General features: G+C 41.6%; 1 protein-coding gene across 2 annotated transcripts in view; it reads left to right on the top strand.

Annotated features, from left to right (window-relative positions):
* arhgef2a (Rho guanine nucleotide exchange factor (GEF) 2a) overlaps nt 1–25,046 on the top strand; it is a 236,014-nt gene that overhangs the window by 122,656 nt on the left and 88,312 nt on the right. For both annotated transcript variants that reach the window (XM_030063618.1, XM_030063619.1), the window contains 2 exons: nt 10,404–10,480; nt 12,942–13,113. In XM_030063618.1, coding sequence (XP_029919478.1) covers nt 10,404–10,480; nt 12,942–13,113 — 249 coding nt within the window. The remainder of the gene's footprint in view (nt 1–10,403; nt 10,481–12,941; nt 13,114–25,046) is intronic.

Raw genomic sequence — 25,046 nt, 5'->3', positions numbered from 1 at the left:
TCAGGATAAAGCCCCCAAGCAGCCATGATGGTCAGTGCTACATGAACAGGAAGCTGTTTGCATCAATCATCTTGCAGGCAGTCAGTGACCATCAGGGCCGCTTTTTAGACACGTACGTGGGCTGGCTGGGGTCGGTGCATGACGCCAGAATACTCCGGCACAGCCCACTGTACAGACAGGCTGCTTACCCTCCTCCAGGGCACTTCATCCTCGCAGACGGCGGGTACCCGTGCCTCCAGCATCCACTCCCCCTCATCACTCCATATAAACAGCCTGTGCAAGGTGTGGGAGCCCAGCGCTTTAACGCCCATCTTTCCAGGGCACGCTCTATTATTGAGCGTGCCTTTGGAATGATGAAGACCAGATTCAGGGCCATTTTTCTACAAGCGCTGGAGGTGCACCACACCTTTGTGCCTCAGCTAAGTCATCACAAAACACGATTCTAATTTTTGAGTACTGAAACAGAGTAAATTCAAATTAATGAGTAATTCTTGTTCATTTTAGGTCATAACTTAGGTCATTCTTAAAAAATTCTAAGTGACATGGCAGCCGTCGATCAAGTCAGCCCTGCAAACCCAGGACGATGTGGTGGACAGTGGAGACCGGACCCCCAAACACCCTGAATAGACCCTCCAGAAAAACGTGATTATGCGATTTATGCGATTCCTGCATAAATCACCAAAATGTCGCTGATTATGCGGGGGTCAATTATTTTCCAAAAGGGCGCATAATTCCCGCATATTTCGCATATTTTGCGAAATATGCAGGTCTCGCTTGATTTCACAATTTCCGCATAAAATGAGAAAACTATAACTAAAACTAGAGGATATAAAGTTTCTTAAGAAACTTTGATGTGCTTGCCACCCTTGTGATCGCCGGGACATGCACTAAACCGCCAGCTAGGGATGTCCCGATCACGTTTTTTTGCCCCCGAGTCCGAGTCCGAATCATTTGATTTTGAGCATCTGCCGATACCGAGTCCTGATCCGATACTTCTATAAAACCAGGAAATGATATGTTATTAATGATTGAACCAAAATGACAAGAGGATGTATCAGTAATTATTTCACCTGAGGGTTGACAGAGTACTTTTTACTGTAACAATATGTTAAATTATTATTTGTTTTAAAAATGTAAATTACTTATCAAACAGACCTAACAATTCAGCTACCAATGAATGAGCAGTAGTATGCATGTGATAACATAGATTGAAAAATAAGCCGAAGTGATACCTCTTCTCTGAATAGACAAGCTAAGCCAGTGTGCTGCTTTTAGCCAGCAAAAATACAGCGGAGTGGCACCTCTTCGCTTTGTTTCACAATCTATGTCAGTGCGCTGCTGTAGCCTGGAAAGTTTATCTGCCTTTTGGAGTCGGTTTCCGTTTTATTTGGCTAATTCCACGATTCCGTCCGTGATAGTAGCAGCATATCACCAGAGCCCGTCTACTGTATTAGAGTTTCTCTGATATCACGCGCCTCAGCTTCAAAACAAACTGCTGTGTGCTGCATGAAGTAAACTCTCTCTCTCTCTCTCTCTCTCTGTCTCTCCTCGCTGCTCTACACACATCCGTGATACTCAAAGACACGCGGTGGTTATGTCATGCACAAGCACATGCACGGTCGGGCACGCGAACGTGGATACGACGTAAATCATGCAGTCCTCCTCCCTCCGCAAAATCGTTTAATGCGAACGGCGGCTTTGCGCAATCACTAATCAACCGATAATAATAATCAACCAGATCCGGCAGACCTAACCAGGTGGCCACACATAGCGTGAGGTGCTGGCCAGCACCGAGCCGGCACCGCGCATCCTGTAAGGCGTGCACGGCCACCCGGTCAGCTGTGCCGGATCTGACAGGTGCGCCACGCACACAGACATGATGAATGTATTTGAACTATATCGATGTATAATGAAGTCGGGCAATGCGTGTGTATTTCAATGTGATGTGCATACCGGGGGCAGTCACGCTGGAGCGCGTTTGGGCTTGATAATGTGAGTGCAGGCCAGCAGGGGACTGGGGAGGGGGGAGAGAGGGCGAGAGACAGCCACGAAAATGTAGTTTTCAAATTGATTCTTAAATAACTTAAAATATACAATTAACTACCCTAAATCAGTCACAGTCACACAAATAGGCTACATATTTTTTCTTACCTTGATGCAGAATTAGTGTTGAAAGTTGAAAGTTCATAACCAGCCAGCCAAATGTTGACAAAAGCAGCCCAATTTTAAAGTAGACGCCCAACGTGATTCTTCCCTGCCCAACGGAATTAAAAATAGCCCAATTGGGCGGAAACCGCCCAATCTGACAACCCTGCCAGGCGGGAAATTGAACTCCGCTCTCCTGCATGAGAGGCACAGAGCTTACCGCTGCGCCACTGGAGCTCATGTGGGTGGAGCCAGAAACGAGGGACTAAGAAGCACATAGTTTGAGTGACAGTGGTGCTGGGGAGAAAATCGCCTAAAACTACTGGTCAAACAACCGCTTTTTTCTCAACGATAGTAGTCCGAGCAGAAAATAAAATGTACCATGAGAAAGGTAAGGCTTTGGCCTTTCAAACTGTGTCAAAATTATTTTCCAACTCCCCAAAATGCCTGAGATACGGCGAGTTGAAAAAGTGTGTGTTTCTGCTTTTCTCCCGCGACTTTGCATTCCAGATATAATGGGAGTCGATGGGGGAGAGTGGCACTCCCGCCTCGTTAGAGTCACAATTAAAAAAGTTGAAGTACTTTGCTTTTATATTTACATTTTTCAAAGCACAACTATTTTCCTACAATTGATTCCAAATTTATGCATGTGGAGTGAAAATTGTGGCCAGGAGAGCAAGTTAAAGACAAAAGTTTGAGGCGATTTTTCAGGGCTGCTCCACTCTAAGCCCTCAGGAATGCCACTCTAGCTTTCTAGCTACCTCTCGGAGCCTTCTGCCGTTTTTTGTATTTCGTCAAAATTTGAACAGAATAGTAATATGTGTTGCCTTTTCAAGGCAAGCACATAATAAATAAATGGAGTTGTGATGTTAATTTATATGTGACGCCCGGCCCGACGTCATCAGCTCACACATTCACAACACAACACAACACAACACAACACAACACAACAACGAGCTAATGGAAGAACGGCGCCCACAGGAGAGAGAAAAGATGATATTGCACTGAGCAGGGTTCCCACAAATGGTGCAGCAAGGCTCTTAAACTATTTAGACCTATAGGTTTGGCTTATTGAGAGCTGTTATTTTTAGAGTTTAGAGTTGATGTTCAACAGTTGAGTTTAAACTGTTTTTGGAAACATTGTAGCAGGGGTCCGTTTCACAAAGCAGGTTTAGTGAAAACTCTGAGTCTGTTAAACCTGAAATGAGAGAAACATTTAATTTTCCGTTTCTCAGAGGGAGGTAACTAAAGCTCTCGGTCAGTTACCGCAGGTCGGGACCAGGTTTTTCTCATGAAACCTCGAGTTTCTCTCTGTGTCCGCCCTCTTTCAGCCACACACTTCCTCATTCAGTCAGTCAGCAGGCGAGTTTTGGCGTGGCGTATTAGTTCTGCAGTCGTATTTAAAAAATAATAATTAAAAAAAACAGTCAGTAAGCCTTTATTAGAAGTCCATTAGTAGTTAGGTGGCGACATTTTTTCACGAACATGGCATGTCCTTTCATCAACAATCCCGTGGATGAAGGTGCAGTGTTTGCACAGAGAATTAAATATTTGTCGGGAGATAAGACCGTGCATAGATGTTTATGCCGAGGTCTTACCTGTTTGAACAATCTTTTTATATTTCATCTTAAGCTGCTGCCAAGTGCACTTCTTCCCCGCAGCATTGCACCTAAATGAAATAAATTAATAGGCTACCATTCAAGCAGTATTCCCCTATTGTGACTGCAACGGACTACATTTAAACTTACGCACTGACCAGCAGCGATGTTCTCCCACGCCGTCTCCCTCTCCTTTGCCGCTGCAGCCGTGAATGCATTAAGATTTCCAATTCAACTGGGGTGAAAAACGCAGCCCGATGCTTCCCCATTGCCATGGTGACTCGTCAAATCGGGGCTCTACTGACACTGTCTTTTTATAGCTATGATGCACGCGCTTAACTCCAGGTGAAACTACTCCGAGTTGATCAAACTAACTTAAATCAGCTGTTCTGGAACCGAAAACTAAGAGTTTCCTATCTCAGAGTAGATCAGCTCAGAGTTCGGGGTAAGACTCGGAGTTTGTTGAACGTGCTTCGTGAAACGGACCCCAGATGGTTTGTTCTACCGTAATTAATACCTCAGCAGGAAGCATGTTTTATTTTTGACAAATTTGTGATTGAGGAATGTTTAAGCCATGCTTAAGTTGATAAAATAAATTACCAGCACTTTCTGTGATGTAGCTTGCTTCTAGTATGCCTGTTTATCATAGGATATCTTTAAAATTGGTCTTTTTCATTCAGTAGTAGCCTAGTAACAGGGTGTGGGAGAAGAATCACCTTTTTCCAGTTCTCGCATATTTCGCATCTTTTCGCATATTTCACAACTATTCGCATACTTCCTGCAATTTCACCGCATAAAATGACATAAAAAAACCCAACATATTTAATCGCATAATCAAGGATTTTAGCCCGCGGAATCAAGGATTTTAGTCCGCATAATCAAGGATTTTTGGCCGCATTTTTGTGGAGGGTCTACCTGAATACCACCCCAGATGATGCCCCACTGGCCGACAGAGGACACCAGGGTCTCCCATCCATCCCATCTATCCCAGCAGCACTGCCAGGGACTCCTGTTCAGCCTGTTGTTGTATATAGTTAGGAATTTTATTAGTAATTAATTTTTTATTTGTTTTTGTTCATAATTATAACTTGTACATATTTTTAAATAAAATCTCTAAATTTTACTGTTGTAATTCTGTAAATAGTTGAAAATGGTAAGATTTGTTTGTATTAAATCCCTTGTTGTCCCTGACAAGTAACACTTGATGCTGTTTGCTAACACTTTTATAAAGTGTACTGAAGTTGTAAGTACTAAATACAAGATGACATGTGACAATATAACAATAATTTAATTTTTAAAACATAAAAACTTTTTTACAGCAGGAACTCAAAACACCAACATAAATATAAAATGAAATTACAGTATGAAATTGGAATTACATAAATACATTTAATAAACTAACCTACAAAAATAAAAAACAAATAAAAACAACTAATTAACTATATACAAAATATTTACAGAGCTACCGCCGTTCGACCAGTCTCTCGAGGAGAGAGAAGAGCCTCTCCATTCTCTCTCTCTCTCTCCTCTCCTCGACCTCCCTCTGCTGCCTGATGTCTTCCCTCAATAGGTCCAGCAGCTCATCATCTGTGTCCCTCCTCCTCTTCCTCCGGAGCCCTGGGACTGGCTCCTCCTCCTCCTCTTCTTCTGTTTCCTCCTCCTGCTGACCCACCGCTGCAGCTTGCCTTACCTCCATCCGACTGCCGCCGAATGCTTGGCCCCTGTGAACAGATTGTCGTTCTCCACTCTCAGCCTGATGAATTTCTCTGTCTGCTCCTTGCTCCCTAAAACACAATAAAACATGTTTTGTGTTACAACAAAACAAAAAGGGTTAAAATATTTTTTTAAAAAAATCGGAATGACTGACTGACTGATTTATCTGTCTATTTATTTATTTACTCACTCCAAATGTTTTACTAGACTTTAAAATTGACAGTCTATAAAAATAAAATATTTTTTTATTTTAAATCAATATAAAATAATATAACTTTAATGGTCTTTTTATGTACATTATATGAAGCAACCTCTCAAACCTGAAGTTTGTATAGCATCAAGCTAACAGTTACTCGTTGCCATTACGGTTAATTTTTCTCCAACTGAGCAGCAGCACGCAAAGCATTTTGGGATACGGGAGCCCGCAAAGGCTAGTCGCGGTGCAGCCTTCGAAACGGCCACCAACGGCTGAAAAGGAGGCTGCATTTGAAGTGCGCATTTGAAGGATCCTTCGGCTTTGGATGAATTGGGACAGGCCTTCGCGCAGTGTTGTGACGTAACTGGCCTTCAAATGCTGACTTCGAAGGATGCAGACCCTGAATTGGGACACAGCTTTAGACTAAATTAAATGGCTGTCAAAATTATTTCATCATGTCAAATCATTTCAACTTGTGATGTAAATACAGTGGTCCCTCGTTAATTGCGGGAGTTACGTTCTAAAAATAATCCGCAGTAGGCGAAATCCACGAAGTAGTCAGCTTTATTTTTTACAATTATTATAGATGTTTTAAGGCTGTAAAACCCCTCACTACACACTTTAGGCAAGCTGAACGCATTCTGTACTGTACAGGAGACACAGCACGGAGGAGATTGATTGACAATGGTGTATAGTCCCTTAGCCAATTAGGACACAATGCGCTGTAAAAAAAAAAAAAAAAAAAAGCATGCAAAATTGCACAATAAAAAATCCGCGAAACTGCGAGGCCACGAAAGGTGAACTGCATTATAGCGAGGGACAACTGTATACCAAATACAAGGAATACAAGGAATACAAGGAAGTTTTTTCGTCATTATACAACAGGTTGTATAACGAAATTAAAATGTGGTTCCCTCTTAATAATCTTAATTTCATGGCATTTCTCACATCATCAGCACATTTGTGTAGTCTACAAGGTCGATGTGGTTGTCCTGGATAGCAGCATCTTTGAACATCTGCCAGTCTGTGCATTCAAAACAGTCCTGTAGAGCTGCTGCAGCTTCATCTGTCCACACTTTAACTGTTTTTACAGTTGGTTTGACCCTTTTTGTCAGCTGGATGTAGGTAGGCAGGAGAAGCAAGGAGATGTGGTCTGACTGGCCAAAATGAGGACAAGGGAGGGCTCTGTAGCTGCCAGGAACATTGGTGTAGACATGGTCCAGTGTGTTGTTTCCTCTGGTGGAGATGTGGACTTACTGGTAGAATCTAGGCAGAACAGTTCTGAGGTCTGTTTGATTAAAATCCACAGCAACAATAATAACAGCATCTGGCTGTTTTGCCATTTGACTGCTGATGACCTCATACAATTCCTGGAGTGCATTTTTTGAATTTGCATCCGGTGGAATGTAAACAGCAGTAACAAACACACTGGTGAATTCTCTAGGCAGGTAATATGGCCGACATCTCAGCAGTAATAACACTCAACGTCAGGTGAACATCCTCCATCCACTCTGGCTGCACCTGTGCACCAAGCACCATTGATGTACACACAGAGTCTGCCCCCTCTTGTCTTAGTCCTGTGCTCTGTTGGCCCAGAACCGGCTCCGCCCGTCCAGCACCAAAGCCTCATCCGGCATGCCATGAAGCCAGGTCTCCCGGCTTGCTTCCCTCTCCTCCCGGGTCGACCACACCGCTCGCGGTGACGTCTGGTCCGAATGGTTTTAAATGTCGGAACTTGAGATGCCGAGGTGCCGAGATGCCAAGAGCAGAGATCATCTCCAGGTCCACTGCACTCAATCCAGTCACCGCACCTCTCCCTCCGATACCGACGAACGTGTCACCGTCGCAAGCAGCACGATTCCCAGCAATAAAAGCGAAAGAATCGCTCCATTTTTCGCCTTGCCATGTTATAAGTGGAGGGAGCCACTTATAAATACTCAGTCAAGTCTCTTGTAATCTAAAGCAAATTTCATTATTCCTTTCGACTGCTGACCCTTCTGTGATAAGGAGATATGTAGCATTTCATTGTCTCATTAGCTTGTAATGTGACATGTTCACACATTTCTTGTCGTGTATTCACATGACAATCCTTTTCAGTTGCCAGGTCTCTGACAATGTATACTGTTATGTCATATATAAAGCAACAGACCCTCTGTTGAAATTTGTGCTTCATCCCCTGAATTTTGATTAGCATGTCTTAGGCAGTATGCCATCGGTGATTAGATCTATAATTAGGATAGTTGTTTCTGAGGGGTATTTCAAAGTACACAGTTCTCAACAATTGTATCTGCATACAAACCATTTTCAGCTTGGCTTCTTCTGAGGATTGGTACTTATTTTGTTAAATGGCATATTCCATGTCCTTGTCTATTTCATGTTACAGCAGTGACATCCAGTTGGTTTTATGATTACGTTTGTGTTATGGTGTTCTGGCAAAATGTACAGAAAATTGGATATATACTATATATATGGTAAATATATAGTATACATTTACGATTTACCATCAGGCCAATAAATGTATACATTTCCCAAAGTAAATCTGGTAAATGTATACATTTCTCATTGTCCTGTCACTGTGTTTTGTTGTGGATGTGGCACACAAATGTCATACTTATTTCAAGGGATTAGCTTCCATGGTAAACTGAAAGGTGACTTTCCTGTGCTTGCCACTCTCCCATTGAGGGTTGGACAGTTGGACTAATAAGTGAAGAAGGCTTCATCATGTATTTTTCATTTTCTTTTAATTTCAATTCAATTTAGCAATGACCATGGCGAACAGACAAAAGTTTTTATTCTTCCAAGCATTATACAGTGTTGGTTTATTAAATTTGTCAGTGATGGGCAGTATTCCTGTTACTTGTATTTGAAATATGTATTTCAGTTACTTTTGAGTATTTCGTAACTGTCATTTAACAGGGCTGAAAAAAATAAATGGAATTGGTAGCAAGATACTTAAAAGTAGAGTGATTTTGTATTTTCAAAATAGTCAGTTACTTTGGCAATTAATCACTTTTTTCTATTATTTGTAAAGCATAAAAAAGCATACCAATTCACTTCATGTATACAGGAAACTGATGTGGAAAACTTCGGTCCAAATCAGGCCAGATTGACTGCAGAAAACTTCTTAAACTTGGTACCAAAAACACCAATAAAATCTTGGAGACTTCCAAAAAAAATCAAGTCCAGGCAGAATCTTAAGCAGGCAGGTTTATTTTCATTCGAGATCTCAAATGGAAACAAACAGTGAGTCGATCACAAAGGAAGACGACTGGCGTTCTTAGTTTTTACACCTGTTTATATATTCTCCGATCCCTGGGTCTGTGTAGATTTGAAAAACACATCATGAGTTTTACTTACATTTGCTACCCTCTACCGTGTGGACACTTTTAGGCTCAGAATTACTTCTACAAAACCACACACATATATCTCAGTAATTATCCTTTAACTTCAAGCACCCACTGGAACACAAGCTGGGAGTTATCAGAACCCTGCACCACCAGTGCCCAGGCCCAAGAGAGAGAGAGCACAAACTTTGAGAGGATGCTCTTAAAGCTTGTGGATACCTTTGTGGGCCTTTGTGAAAACAGTCAAACGACCCAGGAAGAACACCAATTATGTGAGTGGTGAAGAAAAAAATAATAAATGTAACATTGTCATCCTCTACATGTCTGGAGAATCAGAGAAACTCAGGCGCACCCTGAGAGCAGGGAGTGGGGGGTATTGTGGGGCTGCAGTGGGGCAACAATCATCAAAACACCAAACTTTGTGCCAAACTGTGGTTATCACTGTGTTATGTGGTCAGCAGAGTGCTCTGTGAGTGAGTCTTGTACTACTAGCATTTTTCATTTGCAGTAAATGGCACATGTGCACTTTCATCATATGACTATGTTTATTGTAAAACTCTGGTAAATGAACACAATCTTCTTACCACAACATCTTTATATCATTCAGGACAAGTTGTTCATATATCCACATGTACGGGGCCTGTGCAACAACTTGTTCCTCCAGTATTTACTCTGTGAGCTTGTGTGGTTTTTATAAGAATAGAGAATAAATCAATTCAAAGCAACTTATTTGAATTCAGGTTAACATGTTAATAGATGCATGTGCATTTTCTGTAATCAAGCCTTGAAAACATGTGGTCAGTCTCAATCTCAGTTGTTTCAATAAATGTAAATGAAATTTTTTTTTTTTGCTTGTAGATTTTTCAGTTGTGAGTGCACTCTGTAAAAAAATTGACAGTTTAGTCATTACTAAGTATTACTAAGTAAAGTAGCTAGCAGTCAGTGGTAAAGTAATTTTCAAAAATAACTTTCTCCAATACTAGGTTTGATAATGTACCGTATCTTATTCAGGTTCCTCTATCAGTCAGTTCTTTTATAGTTGTGATCTTTACAAGTGCCAAATAATAACAGAATGTCTGAATTTCCCAAATATTAACAGGTAGTTGTTGTGTAGATAAAGGAACATACTGATGGTTGCAGTTTTTGTTGTTAACTTGATAGTCTGAATGGTTAGACAAGATCAAGCAATGTACAATGGCTTGTTGCTAGAGATATGTTTCATTACTTACGGTATTTCAAAGAATGGCAATAGTAAATTCATAGAGCAGATCCCTAAACATGTCATCTTTTACAGACAGCTGAAAGGGTAAACACAAAGTTTGAATAAATAGCGGCAGCTGCATCAATACTTTTTACAAGCCACTGCATATTTAACCACAATATGCCTTTTGTTTCATCCACTTCCAGATGATGAAGAAGAAGCCTCTTCTCTGGCCCAGGCTCTGTCTATGGTCAGAGAACTGCTCAGTGCCATTAACAAACAGGTACTTTCTCCAAAATTACTCACAGCGCTACGCTAAGAATGTAACTTGGGCAGAAGGTCAGGATCATAGTTAAGACATGTAAAAAGCCTAGATGGGCACCTGGGCGTTCACATTTATCGCCCACATAACAAATAGAGAGTAAGCTTGCATTAGTATATGTGTGTGTGTGGTGGTGGTGGGGGTACATTGAAGAACATAATATTTTCCAAGTTCGGCAGAAATGTATAGTAGTACTAATGGTGATAATAGCAGTAACAACAATACTAATAACTAAAATAGTAATCATAGACAGGGGTCTTTAGCAGGTCCAGATAATGAATAATGACAAATACTGATCAAAATTACTTAAATCTGAAGAAGATGCATCTGCTCCACAGTTTGACTTTCAAATACTCATGTTGAACTTACTAGTCTTGATAATAACTTAAAGGCATAGGCCCAAAGGAAGCAGCATGAATTACAAGAGTCTGTTTAAAGGCCCCATGGCCTGAAAAATGAAACTTTAGGTTTTTTGCGTGATAGGGAAGGTCTTGCGGTCACATAAATACTGTCCCATGCATTTCACCTGTGATAAATGGAGAAGTGCATACAGCCCGTTTTTTGAAACTGTCCCTGTAAAACGAGCGGATTTGCACTTCCTGGAATTTCTTTATGTCAGTATGTTTTCTGATGTCAGTGACTCCGCCGACAGCCCGCCTTCCCTCCCCAGGCAACCAACTCTCAAGCCAGCCAACTCAGACAGTTTGTTTACGCTCCTTGGGCTACAAGCTACCAAGCTAACGAGCACAGCCAATTAGCTTCAACACCCCGACCAACAAGCTACCAAGCTAGCGAAAATAGCCAGTACCCCTCCGCTCCCCGGGCAACATGTTCACAACATATTTAACAAACATAACTTACCATTCTGAAACATCTTTTAATAAACGGATTTGAGGTGGTTCGGTTTCTCCTGCTGTCTGTGGTTCGGGATCGTACGGTCGTAAACTCTTTGGGCAAAGAGAACGATGACCTGGATAAATGAGAATATCCATAGACATACGGTCGTAAATCATCACGCTCAGGGTCCCGGTTTCACGGGTCCCGCAGGGTTTTAGTCAAATTTGCTTGTCTGTTGGGCTCAATTTCAGCACCAACGGTTTTATCAACCCGACACAATCAAATCAAATCAATCTTTATTGTCATTTAGCTGCACATACAGCAGTAGTGCACATAAAATGGGATAGTGTTTCTCACTTGGGATCCCTGAATGATGGGTAAAGTCAGCCTAGCGTGGATCCCGGCTCTCTTCCCCCTCCTTTGTTTACGTTCGCACCGCTTGCGCTTCCTCCTCTCCCTGGTGACTGCCAGTGTAGACACAGGTAAAATCCCGTGCTGGCGTAGTATGTCCACATCAAAGCAGAATGCCTCATTTCTTGCAGCGTGCTTTACCCTGATGTTTAGTAAAGTCTCTCGGCTGTAGGTTATGGAACCTGAGTGTCTGGGTTAAGCAAAATATTTGAAACATTCACTCTCGCTGATCCCTGGAGGAGCTGCTGCGCCACCATCACAATAGCAATACAATCCCGGCTTCGTCTGTGGTTCGGGATCGGAGTTGGGCTCAAGTACATACGGTTGTATAACAGCACGCTGTTTACGTCCCAGAATGCATTGCACAGTGAAGTTGATTGGCCCGACCATATGTCACTCAGAAAACAGTCAGCCAATCAGTGGAGAGGGGCTGATTCTCTCTTCTGATTGGTTAAGCGAACTGTGCTGCCAGAGCTCCGGGAAAAGGCAAGAGAGAGGAGCTGTAAAACTGTATTTAGCAGACCACAGGTACTCAAAACCACAAATACATCATGCTAGGGATATCAACAGTTAAAATAAAATCCTGAAAAAGTGTACACCATGGGGCCTTTAAAGATCAAAAATGATGACTATATGGACATGTTGTAATCATAATGGTTTGAACCATTACGGGTGACTTAGAAACTGGGATTTGCTGCCTACTGAAGATTGGATCACACTGGCACATGAATCACCTGCATTGGGTCACATTTGCTCTCATACCATAACTACCACCTGGCAGCCTAGGCTGGATGTTGGAAGAGGTCAACAGGACCAGTCAGCTGCACCTGTGCCCCCTCAGCCCCCAGTGTGGCCCAGAGGAATAGGAACCACCTCTTTGGCTCATGAACTGTGTCAAGAGGAGGCAGGGGTAAATGATGTGTCTGATCCAGTGAAAAGCAATATTTGCTAACTGTGTTTTCATGGGATGTCATGAGAAGTGTTGCTTGTATGTATAATATCTTGTCTCTATGTCAAAGTATCTTATACACGTGGGTTTCTCTGATGCATGTCATCATGTCATGCATTTCATCAATGAAATGACAGCCAAATGTTTTAAGGGAACACTTTTAAAATTAAGAGGCAGTCTTCTTTACACTCCAGAAGATGATCATGTTTTGTCTTGGTTTTATAGGTGGAGGAGCTGGAGAGGACCCAGCGGCTGCAAGAGATCCAAGCTAGGCTGGATCCACGGGCTGAGACTAAGGTGAGGAGTGGTGAGCTATTCAGGGCTGGAGAGTTGCTCCGCCGGAAGCTTGTCCACGAAGGAACCCTTCTCTGGAAAATCCCTGGATCCAGGCTCAAAGGTTGGTCTGTGTGTTAAATGATGTGAAAGCATATTGAAGTAGCAATCTACAGCTTTTCCATATGTGTCTTTTTTGCTAAACATTGCTGACAAAATCAAGCTTATCGGAGCCAGAGAGATCGCATATTACCTAACACTGGCAAAAAACACAAGAAGATGGATGATAAAGTTATAGAAGCTACTAAATAAATTAAATAAATTAAAACAAAAACACTTAAATCAGAGAACATTGTGCACTGAATGCATTTCTAAGAGGCAAAGCTGTTTTTTTTTTTTTTTTTTGCATCTGGTAATGATATTTGGCAAAAGTATAATTTTTTTTTCTAAACATATTTTATTGGCATTTTAATAATCATCACAGAACATTGTATAAACATGAATTGTTCCAATATTGAACACCTTCAACCCCTCTCCCTCCCTCCACCCTTCCCACCCTGCCCATCCGGACTTGGGACTCCTTATCCTAGATTAAGGAATTATGATAGTAATGATAACATCGAGATAATAAGCTCACTTAACAGTCAGTAAAAGATCACAAATGAGGTGCATTAATGTAAAACAGAAATAAAAGTAATAATAATAGTAATAAAAATAATAACAACAATAATAATAATAATAATAAAATACAAAATAAATTAATAATAATGCAAATAAATAAATTAACTAAATAAATAAATAGATAAGTAACAATAGGAAAGCTTGGTGGTGTACAACAAGTTCATATAACATTTTCAGTTTTTCGTCATTCACTGTCAGTATTAGCTGTCTCACCCAGATAATCAGTCTGGGGGAAGGGAGCCCATTCCTCTAAAGTAAGAGATCAAAGGTTGCCAGTGAGTGTAGAACTTGTCTGTTGAACCCCGTATCGAAAATGTAATCTTTTCCAGCCCCAAAAAAGACATTGTATCACGCAGCCATGAGGTAGGTGATGGAGGCGACGATTTCTTCCATAGTAAAAGCTAAGTAAATGAAATTATGTTTGCTTGCCTTACAAACATATTTTTGCCAGCTTCAGGTATACCGAAAATAGCAATCTGTGGGCATGGTTCTATGATTCATTCTAATATTGTTGAAATGGTTCTGAAATAAGACTCCCAGTATTCCCTTAGCTTCAGACACGACCAAAACATATGAGTAAGATTACAAGGAGTATGGGAACATCTATCACAAGTGTCAATCATGTCTGGGTATATCTTGGCGAGTCTGGATTTGCTATAATGTACCCTATGAACTATTTTAAACTGTATAAGTTGAAATTTTGCACAAGATGAACAAAATTTTATTTCTTTCAGTGCCTTAGCCCACTGATTGTCAGACATGATAATGCCCAGTTCTATTTCCCATTCAACCTTAATCTTCAGCAAAGTCGGGTATGTATTGGGAGCTGAGAGATCATATAGAAATGAAATATGCCGCCTCGTCATTTTTGTAACTGGCAAAAGATTATCAATTCCCAAAGGGGGTGGGGCAAGTGTGCCTTCATTGTAGCAATCACCAACTGTACTAAGACCTTGCCTGTCCCAAAAAGAAAATCTAGCATCAATCTTTGCAGGTGTAAATAGTTCATTATTACATATTGGGGTGTTACGGGGGAGTGTATTCCAGCCAAAATGTTGCTTAATTTGCTGCCAGATCTTCAAAGTGGCTATGACTATTGGGTTGTTTATGTAATATTTAGGTTTAAGCCCATTAACATGGCATACCAAAGCTTTTAAAGAGGAAGAACCACATGAATGTGATTCCAGTTGGCACCACTGCGTTTTAGGATAAAAGGCCTAATGTACAATTTTCTGCATGTTGGCTGCCCAGTAGTACCTTTGCAGGTACTACTGAGGAAGAGGAAAACATGCTGTCAATATTACAAAAGAAGGACTTGGGGAGAAAGAGCGGCAAACATTGAAACAAATAGAGATATCGTGGGACAATATTCATTTTAATACACTGTATTCTCCCTGCAAGTGTGAGCTGTAAGTTGTTCCACTTTTGAAGGTCTTCTTTAACATTTGTTGTTGGTATAGCAAAATTATTATCAAATAATAATGACATATTACTGGAGATGTTGATTCCTAAATATTTAAATATTGTTGGTGAAAGGTTGAATAGCAAATCAGACTGCAAAAGTTTCCCTGCCAACTGATTGATGGGGAAAAAATCACTCTTTCCAATATTGAGCTTATACCCAGAGAATGTACCAAAGGTTTTGAGAGTGTCTACGATATGTGGGATGGGATGGTATTTTTCGGGTCTGATACATACAGCAATAAATCGTCAGCATACAGGGATACCTTATGCTATTGACAGAGGTTCGATCGCTATGGCAAAGAGGGGGGACAGTGGACAACCTTGGTGTGTCCCTCGGGTTAAGGGAAAAAAGTTGGACCTAATATTATTTGTGCATATACATGCTTGTGGCGATGTGTAAAGTAAGTGCACCCAACAGATAAAGTGCCCTCCAAAACCAAATTTTTTAAGGGAAAAAAATAAACAGTTCCACTCCACACGGTCAAAAGCTTTTTCAGCGTCTAAGGCAGGGGTGGGCAATCATGTGCCATGGAGGGCCGAGAGGCTGCAGGTTTTCTTTCCAACCAAAAACCACACCAGCTGATTTCACTGATTAGTCCCTGCCCTCTGCTTGAAGGTGAGGTAATCGGTGAAATCACCTGGTGGAGTTTTTGGTTGGAAAGAAAACCTGCAGCCTCTCGGCCCTCCATGGCACATGATTGCCCACCCCTGGTCTAAGGTGACGACACCCTCTGGAGTAGTTGTTGAGGTTGGAGAGAAAATTATATCAAGAAGTCGTTGCACATTTGTAAATGAGTGACGGTTTTTGATAAATCCAGTTTGGTTATCTGAAATGATAGTTGGTAAAACAGTTTCAAGTCTGCATGCTAAAACTTTGGCAAGTATCTTGATATCGACATTGAGGAGTGAGACTGGGCAGTATGATGAACATCTATTTGGATCTCTTCCCGTTTTAGGTATTAAAGATATGGCAGCTTGTTTTAGAGTAGGTGGTAGCGTGCCTCGCTGCAAAGATTCATTGTACATATCCAACAATAGAGGAGCAAGTTGTTTGGAATTTTTTTTTTTTTTTTTGAACACTTTATTTATGGTAATTTTCCAACTAAATTACATCAGATATGAGACAACGAGACAGTGACCAATACATAGACAGTAATAAGAAACTAAACAAAAAGAGAGAGAGAGAGAAAAAAAAAAGGCAACGGTAACGCAGACATATAAGATACAATAAAATAAAACAGAAATTAAAAGACAGTTTAATTAAGAGAGGAAAAAAAAGAAAAATTAAAGCTGCAAGCAGCGTTGAACGGGCCCTCGCCCCCCCGTGCACGTCGGGGACAGCGCGTGTGTCGAAGTGCAGACAATTCGTCCGTTTGTGCCAGTTTTAAGGGTATTTTTTGGTGCTTTTATTTTGAAAGAGTTTTGGGCTTTTATTTTGAAAGGCCGCGGACGTCCTAGTGTGTGACTGACAGGAGTACTGGCAGCTGTGGCATGATCACACCGAAATGCAGGCAGACAGAGAAATCCTCATTCAATCCAATGGAGAAATCCAGAAAACCCACCCCTGTTTGAGGTGTCACAGCTCGGTCACCGTTTGAGTTACAGACTTGATTCAAAGTTTAAACGAGTCACAAGACTCGGATCTATAAATCTCCCATTTCCATGATTTTGCTATCTTTTACCTTTTTTGAGTTATGGCAGTTTTAGTTTGAGAGTGTTTTCTGCTCCCTCTGAGGTCTTACAATGGGTGTGTACTGCGCATTCCTGAGGCAGCTAGAGTGAGTCACATGTCCAGGCAGAGTGCAGAGCAGAGCACACCAGAGTCAAAAACGTTTGTAAACTCTTCACAGCTCCCACAAACTTGGTCCAATCCACATCAAAACTACATATTTTTGTAGGGATTTTTGTCCTCTTTCCATCTGCATAGTTTTCAAAGCTCTCAGAATTTTACTTTAGACTCCAGGGGCCTAATTAGTGCCAAGTGTCAGCCTCTTCACAACAAACTCCATGGGGAAAAACGAGGTGTTGGTTTTGGCCACTCTGACTTTGAGGGCTTATAAAATGAAAACTAATCGAGTAATGACGGAATCTTTAGCAACTTTTGTTCAGCACTGTGTCCTCTGTCACATATTATACAACACATAGATCCGACCGAGCAATCTGATTGGTCAATCAGATGTTTATAATGTGCTCAAATGAGCAATTGAGCACGGCTAGCCGTGCTCAAATGAAAAAAAAACTCTTCACTGAAAATATTACTCCGCCCGGCAATGTTATTGCCCGAGTCTGTGTGGTTTCCATGGCAACAAGAAACGTTTCACTGAAAACCCGCATCAAAAGCTGCTGTCAACTTTGTTAGTCTACATATTGGACCGTTTTGTTGTCAATTTTGATTTATTTGGCGACCTAAGTTTGGATAAACGGCTGAACGGGGAAGACGAGACAGAAGAGAAAAAGGAGAGATACGCGAGAGTGACGAGTGAAGAGCTGGATCAGCTGGAGAGGTCAGGAAATGAAGCCGGTGCGGCCGGTCAACGTCTTGGGCCGTCAAATGTCTACAAGACGACCTGAAAAACACCGGGCAAACAGCCGATTTCTCACCCGTAAAGAAAGAAGAGCTAAACAAGATCCTCCGTGAATTTTATGGAGCTTTAATTTCTACAATAGAGAATGAAATGCGGAGTCAGCACCACGGACAGTACCTGTCAGATTTTCCACGGAGATGTGCGGCTATAGCTTTTTTCTTGTTATTAATGTGTTAATGTTATAAGTTATTAATTAGCCTATTAATCGTTATTAATTTGTTTAGTCTTTATGAGTTGCCTAGGCCATTGATTGAATTAATTTGTCAATTTGTTTGCATCTGTACACTGAAGTGAACATTTAATAAAGCAACACATCTGTGAAAACTGTCGTCTTTATTTCAGAGGTAAATTGATAACAGCCTGAAAAGGTGATTAGCAAAAGCCCCTGAAAGGTGGGGTTGAAATTATATAACTCTGTTCAGCCTTAATGTGACTGCTTAGGCCTACTGTTACTTTTGCTGCTTAGCCACATTAATCGGAGCTGACGTTAAACTGGAGTGACACACCGCCAGCTGAAATAAAACATCTGCCAGTGACTTTATGAAAAGATTGTTTGTTGTGGTGCTGACACTGGAAAGCAGTAACCTATATTTAAATATAGCCTAACTGTTCATATAAGATGGTTGTAGATAGACTAAAGATCAGCTATGCTGCTGAGTCGCTGTCACGGCACCTGTTAGATTAAAAATGACTGAGAAGTCGGCAGAAGTATAACTATCAGTCCATGAAAAAAATATTTTTTCCCAGCGGATATTCTAGTCCGCAAATTGCGGACTTCCTGTTGGTTTTAGAGGGGGGGTGTCAGCGCGTGATTTGTAGGGCTTGATGAGACCTACATTTCGGCATTGGTTTGGTGTTTCTATCACATTCCTGTGGGCCGCAGCGGCTGCCTTTGTGCACCTAGGTGGCGCTACCGAGCCCATTTTTGCACTTAGGGGGTTCGTTTTTCCATTTTATCGAATTTTTCACCAGACCTGAGGTGCGTGCCGAATTTGGTGAGTTTTTGAACATGTTTAGGGGGTCAAATTAAGGCCTAATGACACGTAATGAGAAGAAGAAGAAGAAGAAGAAAGAATCACTACAATCACAATAGGGCTTCACGCTGTTCCAGCGCTCGGGCCCTAAAAAGTGGGGGGCAAGAGTTACAACGACATGCTCCACTGTACAACCGTCTGTGAGCAGGGTAGGTGGTTAAAGACGGTATCACTGGTCATTCATTTGCTCTAGCACTGGGTTCCATATCCTGAAGAACTTCAGGATATTACCAGAAAGTTCCTATCTCAGTCTCTCCACATGTAGAATGCTGATGAGTTCCCTCAGCCAAGTCTCAAACTTGGGAGCTGAATTTGACTTCCACAGTTTCAGGATACATCTCTTGGCAATCATCATACCATGAATCAAAGCAGTACGTGTGTTACAGTCCAGGTTTTTCAAAGTGTTGGAGTGTCCCAGCAGAGCGGTTTCAGGGTCAGGTGTTACAGTAATATTAAAGGCAGAAGAAAACCATTGAAAAATGAGGGACCAAAAGTTGTGTAATTTCGGGCAGGACCAGAAGTGATGTGCAAGAGTACCTTCTGCTACAATACATTTATTACACAGTGGAGAGAGATTAGGAAGGATTTTATTTAATCTGACTTTAGAGTAATGTGACCTATTAACTATTTTGTACTGGATCAATTGGAGTCTTGCATTAATTGAGCAAGATTTAATATTAGCTAGCACCTCCTCCCATGATTCATCCTCAATCTCAATACCAAGCTCACCCTCCCAGGCTTGTTTTATTTTAATAGTTGATGAATCCAGAGTACTTGAAAAGTAACCAACTAATGCTGAGATCAGGTGTTTTGCATCAGGGGGGCCCAGGAGAGATTTGAACAATGCAATATTTTCAAGTGGTAATTCATATGACTTAGTAGCCTGTTGGACATAGTGTCTCATTTGTAAATATCTGAAAAAATGAGATTTTGGAAGAGAAAATTTAGACTGTAGTTGGTTAAAGGAACCAAAGTGTCCATCAAAATAAAGATCTTTTAGACTAATAATGCCCATCCTGCTCCACTCTCTGAAGGCTATGTCTGTAAGAGATGGTAAAAAGGCATGGTTCTGCCAGATTGGAGTGTTTACAGAGGTTTCTGGAAGCCCACAACCTTTCTAATTTGATTCCAAATCCTTTGAGTATTTGACAGAACAAAATGATCCTTCCTATAGACTGCAGAGGGCCTTGGGGAAGAGAAGAGGAGAGCAGGGAGGGAAGTCTTGCTAGTTAGGCTTTTTTCAATGGCTGACCAAGGAGCTAGGATGAGCCCGTCCACACTCTCAAAGCCATACTGCCAGTACACCATAACTCTGACATTGGCAGCCCAGTAGTAATGCAAAAAACATGGCAGACCTAGACCCCCACATTCCCTTGATTTTTGAAGGTGGCTTTTAGAAATCCTATGTGTCTTGTAACCCCAGACAGAGGGCAAGATAATGGAGTCAAGAAGATTAAAAAAAGACTTGGGAATAAAAACAGGGATGTTCTGAAATAAATACAAAAATCTTGGCAGCGAGACCATTTTGATAGCGTTTATCTGTCCAATTAAGGACAAAGGCAGTGTTCTCCATTTTTCTATGTTTTCTTTGAGTTTGTTCAATTTTTCCATGAAATTTAGTTTGAAAAGGGCGCTCGATTTTTTTTGATATTTTAATGCCCAGGTATTTCACATAGTCGGAGGCTTCTGAATTGTGTCGACGACAGGAATAGTGGGTCCAGGTCATTAGCTAACGGTATGAGCTCGCTTTTCTGCCAGTTGATGGTATAACCGGAAACCTCTCCAAATGAATTGATAAGCTGGAGTAAATGTGGTATTGACTGTTCAGGGTCAGATACAAAAAGGGCCACATCGTCCGCGTATAAAGAAATCTTATGAGCAACTCCACCTAGTGTTATAGGTTTAATATGGGCATGCTCCCTCACACTTATTGCCAGAGGTTCAATAGCCAATGCAAAGAGGAGCGGCAAGAGGGGGCACCCCTGCCGTGTCCCCCTCTGTAAAGGGAAGGAGGGTGACCTGTCCAGGTTAGTGAGAAAGGCTGCTGTAGGTTGAACATATAACATGCGTACCCAGGAAATAAAGGATGGGCCGAGACCAAACTTTTCCAAAACCCTCATCAGACACGGCCACTCCACCTGATCAAAAGCCTTCTCCACATCTAGACACAGGATAGCTTGCTTAGAAAGTTTGTCGAAAGGATTATACATAACATCCATAACCTGTCTAACATTAAAGAAGGAGAATCGATTTGGGATAAAACCCGTCTGATCATTGTGAATGATGGATTCTATACATTTATTCAACCTATTTGCAAGTATTTTGGTGAGTATTTTAAAATCTATGTTAAGCATGGAGATTGGGCTTTTCCCATTTTGCATTGATCTGACAGAATCTAATATTTCTTCCGTAGATAGTTTTGCGTTAAGAGCCTCGCGTGAGGTGTCATCTAGTCTTGGTATGTTTAGGTGTTTTAACCAGTTATCCACATCACCTTTAGCTTTAGATTTATATAGCTCCTCATAATATTCTTTAAAGCGAGAGTTTATCAGCTTAGGGTCTGTTAAAGTTACTCCAGAGCAAGATTTTATTTTGTGGATAGCCCTACTGGCCTGTTGTCCTCTAAGCTGGCGAGCTAGAAGTGTGTGAGGTTTGTCCCCGATCGTGTTATATTCATATTTAAGCTTGACAATGTCATTCAGAGTTTGAGAGTTACCTGTGTTTCTATATGATGATTCTAATTGTGAGATCTTTGGGAGTCAATTTCATCCAGCCTTGTCTTATTTGACTTATTCGAGGCTGCCTCATATGCAATAATATGTCCTCTCATAACGGCTTTGAATGATTCCCAGAAGATGGAGTCCGAAACATCTGAGGTGTCATTATTCTCAAAGTATTCTGTGATTTTTAATGACGTGTTTACAAAATTTTCATCAGTTAACAAAGATGGGCGGAGATGCCTAGGTTTGTTAAAATTGAGAGGTACAGAGGCCGGGGCATGATCCGAAATCAGAATGTTGTGGTATTTAGTGTTTGTAACTTTTGGTATAAGTTTTGCATCCAGTAAAAAAAAAAATCAATACGGGAGTATGATTTGTGTTTGTTGGGAAAAAAAAGAATATTCTCTCTCTGTCGGGTGTTGGAGCCACCATATATCGACCAAGTTAGTGGAAATGATAATATTATTCAGGACCATGGAAGCATTAGAGGGGTTACACATTTTGCTAGGTGACCTATCAAGATGGAGATCAAGTATTACATTGTGGTCCCCAGCAACTATTAAATTTGTGTTTGAGAGGTCAGGTAACTTCTCAAAGTTTTTTCTGAAAAAAGCTGCATCATCAATATTAGGCTCATAAATGTTCAGCAGTGTTACATGAATAGACTAGAGATGTCCTGTTACAATGATGTATCGACCGTTCGGATCACATAGTGTTGATATGTGTTTAAAAGGTATGTTTTTACAAATGATAATTGCAACGCCTCGAGCTTTACTTGAGAACGTGGATTGAAATATTTGGTCTGCCCAGCTGCAACATAAATGCTTCTGTTCAGATGGTCTAATATGAGTCTCTTGCAGGAACGACACATCAGCAACAAGAGAGTTGAGATGTGCAAAAACCTTAGAACACTTAATTGAATGACCCAAGCCACGAACATTCCAGCTGACCAAATTGATACCCTCATCTTTACCTCTAGGAGTCATGGAAAAGTGAAAATTATATTATATGTACAGTAACATGGAAAATTGCCCCAACTAAAAAAAACCTCAGGGATACTCAGAAAAACACATAAAGTGAACTTACATTTACCCACCCCAAACTCCCACTTTCCCAAACAAAGCGGGAGAAAATGCACATGCTGTCTACAGGGGTCCTATACTAGTCAACAACTAACCAGTAAAACCGCTAGTTAACGTTAGCTAACATAAAAGCGGCATCCCCTCCGATATCAGATAGTAAACAACAAAACATTTCTGTAACAAAAATTTAAGGCACATATGTAAATGTCAAAACATGTATATGCAAATTGTTTGCACTAAATGACCAAAACCAAACACATCTGGCACTTAGTGTTACTCAGTATTAAGGAGCCAGGCACTTTGCAGAATGGTCTGGTGAGAGTAGGGAACACTGGAAAGGAACAACTATGTTTTAACAACAGTCCAGTATTGTAACATTACCCTACAGCTGTAGGTCTGTGCCACAGCATGATACAGCAGCCGGCGTGAATCAGACAGTCTGGAGCAAAGACATCACCCCTCCTCAGCAGCACGGTAATCGAGCAGGAAGCGATCGGCGTCTTCTGGGGTGTTGAAGATCATGTCGATGTCGGTGCCTTTGGTGACTTGAATGGGTGACGCCGCTTCATGGTCTCCGCCGGATAATTGGGGTATATGTGGATCCATGCCCCGTCATAGGTCAGCGGGGAGTTCTCCCGTGCCAGCCGCAGTATTTTCTCCTTCACTCGAAAGCTGTGAATCCTGGCTATTATGATGCGGGGTCGTGCTGCGGTGTCGGGCGGTTGTCCGAGTCTGTGTGCTCTGTCAACCTCCATCGGGGTGGGGAAGTTTACAGGACCCAGCAGGTCGCGCAGGAACTTCGCAAAAAAGTCCACTGGGTTTTTACCCTCAGCTCTTTCTGGCAGTCCCGCCACTTTTATATTCTGGCGTATGGAGCGCGCTTGGAGGTCGATGACTTTTTCCTGGAGCGATTTGTGCTTGGCTTCCAGCTGCAGTGATTGTTGTTTTAGCTCGGTCAGCCAGGTGTCAAGGTCACTGCTAGCCGCCTCCACAGCAGAAATCCGAGTGTCATGTTTGGCCAGGGCAGACTGGGTAGCTTGCAGGGACGCCTCCAACTTGTTAAATCAGTCCTCCATCCTTTTACTCATCTCGTTTATAGCCTTGAGGATGGCAGATGTCTCGGTGTTTGCCGTTACCTTTAGCGGAGATGGCTGTGGAGCCTCGTTAGCACCAACACCCACGATGTTAGGTTTAGCATAAGCCTCTCGCGCTAGGTTTGAAGTGGCTGCTTTCTTGACATTAGGCAGCTGTTCTTGTTTCTTCCTGGTTTCCAGATGCAGTGCACAGATGGAAGGCGAACGTAATGCTTGATCTTCTAGCGGGTATAAGCTGTTTAGAAATGTTATATTGCTTGAATCTAGAAATGGCGAACGGGAGCCCTGAAAAGTGCATCTACACCATAATGTGCACTCTAGCGCCCCCGTTTGGAAAATTTTTTGAAAAATTCTACAGTGAAGCCGTCGGGCCCTGGGGACTTTCCACTGTGCATCAGTGTAATGGCTTTAGTTATTTCAGCTATATTAATCGGAGCATCCAGCCCGTCTTTATCTTCAGTTGATAGGTTTGGGATATTTTGCTTTGAAAAGAAATTTAACATTTCATTATTATCATTTGGTGACGCTGATTTATAGAGTTGAGAGTAAAAGAACTTGAACGTGTCGTTGATCCCAGGCGGGTCAGTTGTTATTTGACCAGAGGCATCCTCTATCTGAGTAATCAGTTGCGAGGCTAGCCTACCCTTCAGCTGGTGTGCAAGGAGGCGCCCTGCCTTCTCTCCGTGTTCGTATAAGACGCCTCTTGATTTGAGTAATAGTTTCTCTGCCTCTGTTGTTGATAGTAGGTTAAATTCTGTCTGTTTTTCAACTTTTTCTTTGTTCAATTCTGCAGTTGGAGTCAATGCGTAACGTTTATCTAGATCAGCTGTTGATTTCAGTAACTCTTGTTTTTGTTCTTTTCTTGATTTGTTTATATGTGCAGAATATGAAATTATCTTGCCTCTAATGACCGCCTTCAGAGTCTCTGTAAGGTTTGCGAGGTAAACTTATCCCTACTCAGCCAGGAATGGCAGCGGTTACTGAGAGGCACAGCCAGCAGGAATAAACACAGCACCCAATTTGCGGCAGAGTTCTGTCTTTTACTTAATTCCAGCAGGTAAACGGGTACATACACAAGGGTAGGGAGAGGCATGGGTTCCCCTCTAACATCTAGCCCAAAAAACAATGACAATCCCCCACTATATACACTATATTACCAAAAGTATTCGCTCACCTGCCTTTACTCATACTATGAACTGAAGTGCCATCCCATTCCTAACCCATAGAGTTCAATATGATGTCGGTCCACCTTTTGCAGCTATTACAGCTTCAACTCTTCTGGGAAGACTGTCCACAAGGTTGAGGAGAGTGTTTATAGGAATTTTTGACCATTCTTCCTAAAGCGCATTGGTGAGGTCACACACTGATGGCTCTCAGTCTCCGCTCTAATTCATCCC

The sequence above is a fragment of the Myripristis murdjan genome, chromosome 11 (genome assembly GCF_902150065.1).
Source record: "Myripristis murdjan chromosome 11, fMyrMur1.1, whole genome shotgun sequence".
Lineage (NCBI taxonomy): Eukaryota > Metazoa > Chordata > Actinopteri > Holocentriformes > Holocentridae > Myripristis > Myripristis murdjan.
Note: the sequence above shows the minus strand (reverse complement) of the source record. Positions and strands in the feature narration are given on the sequence as shown.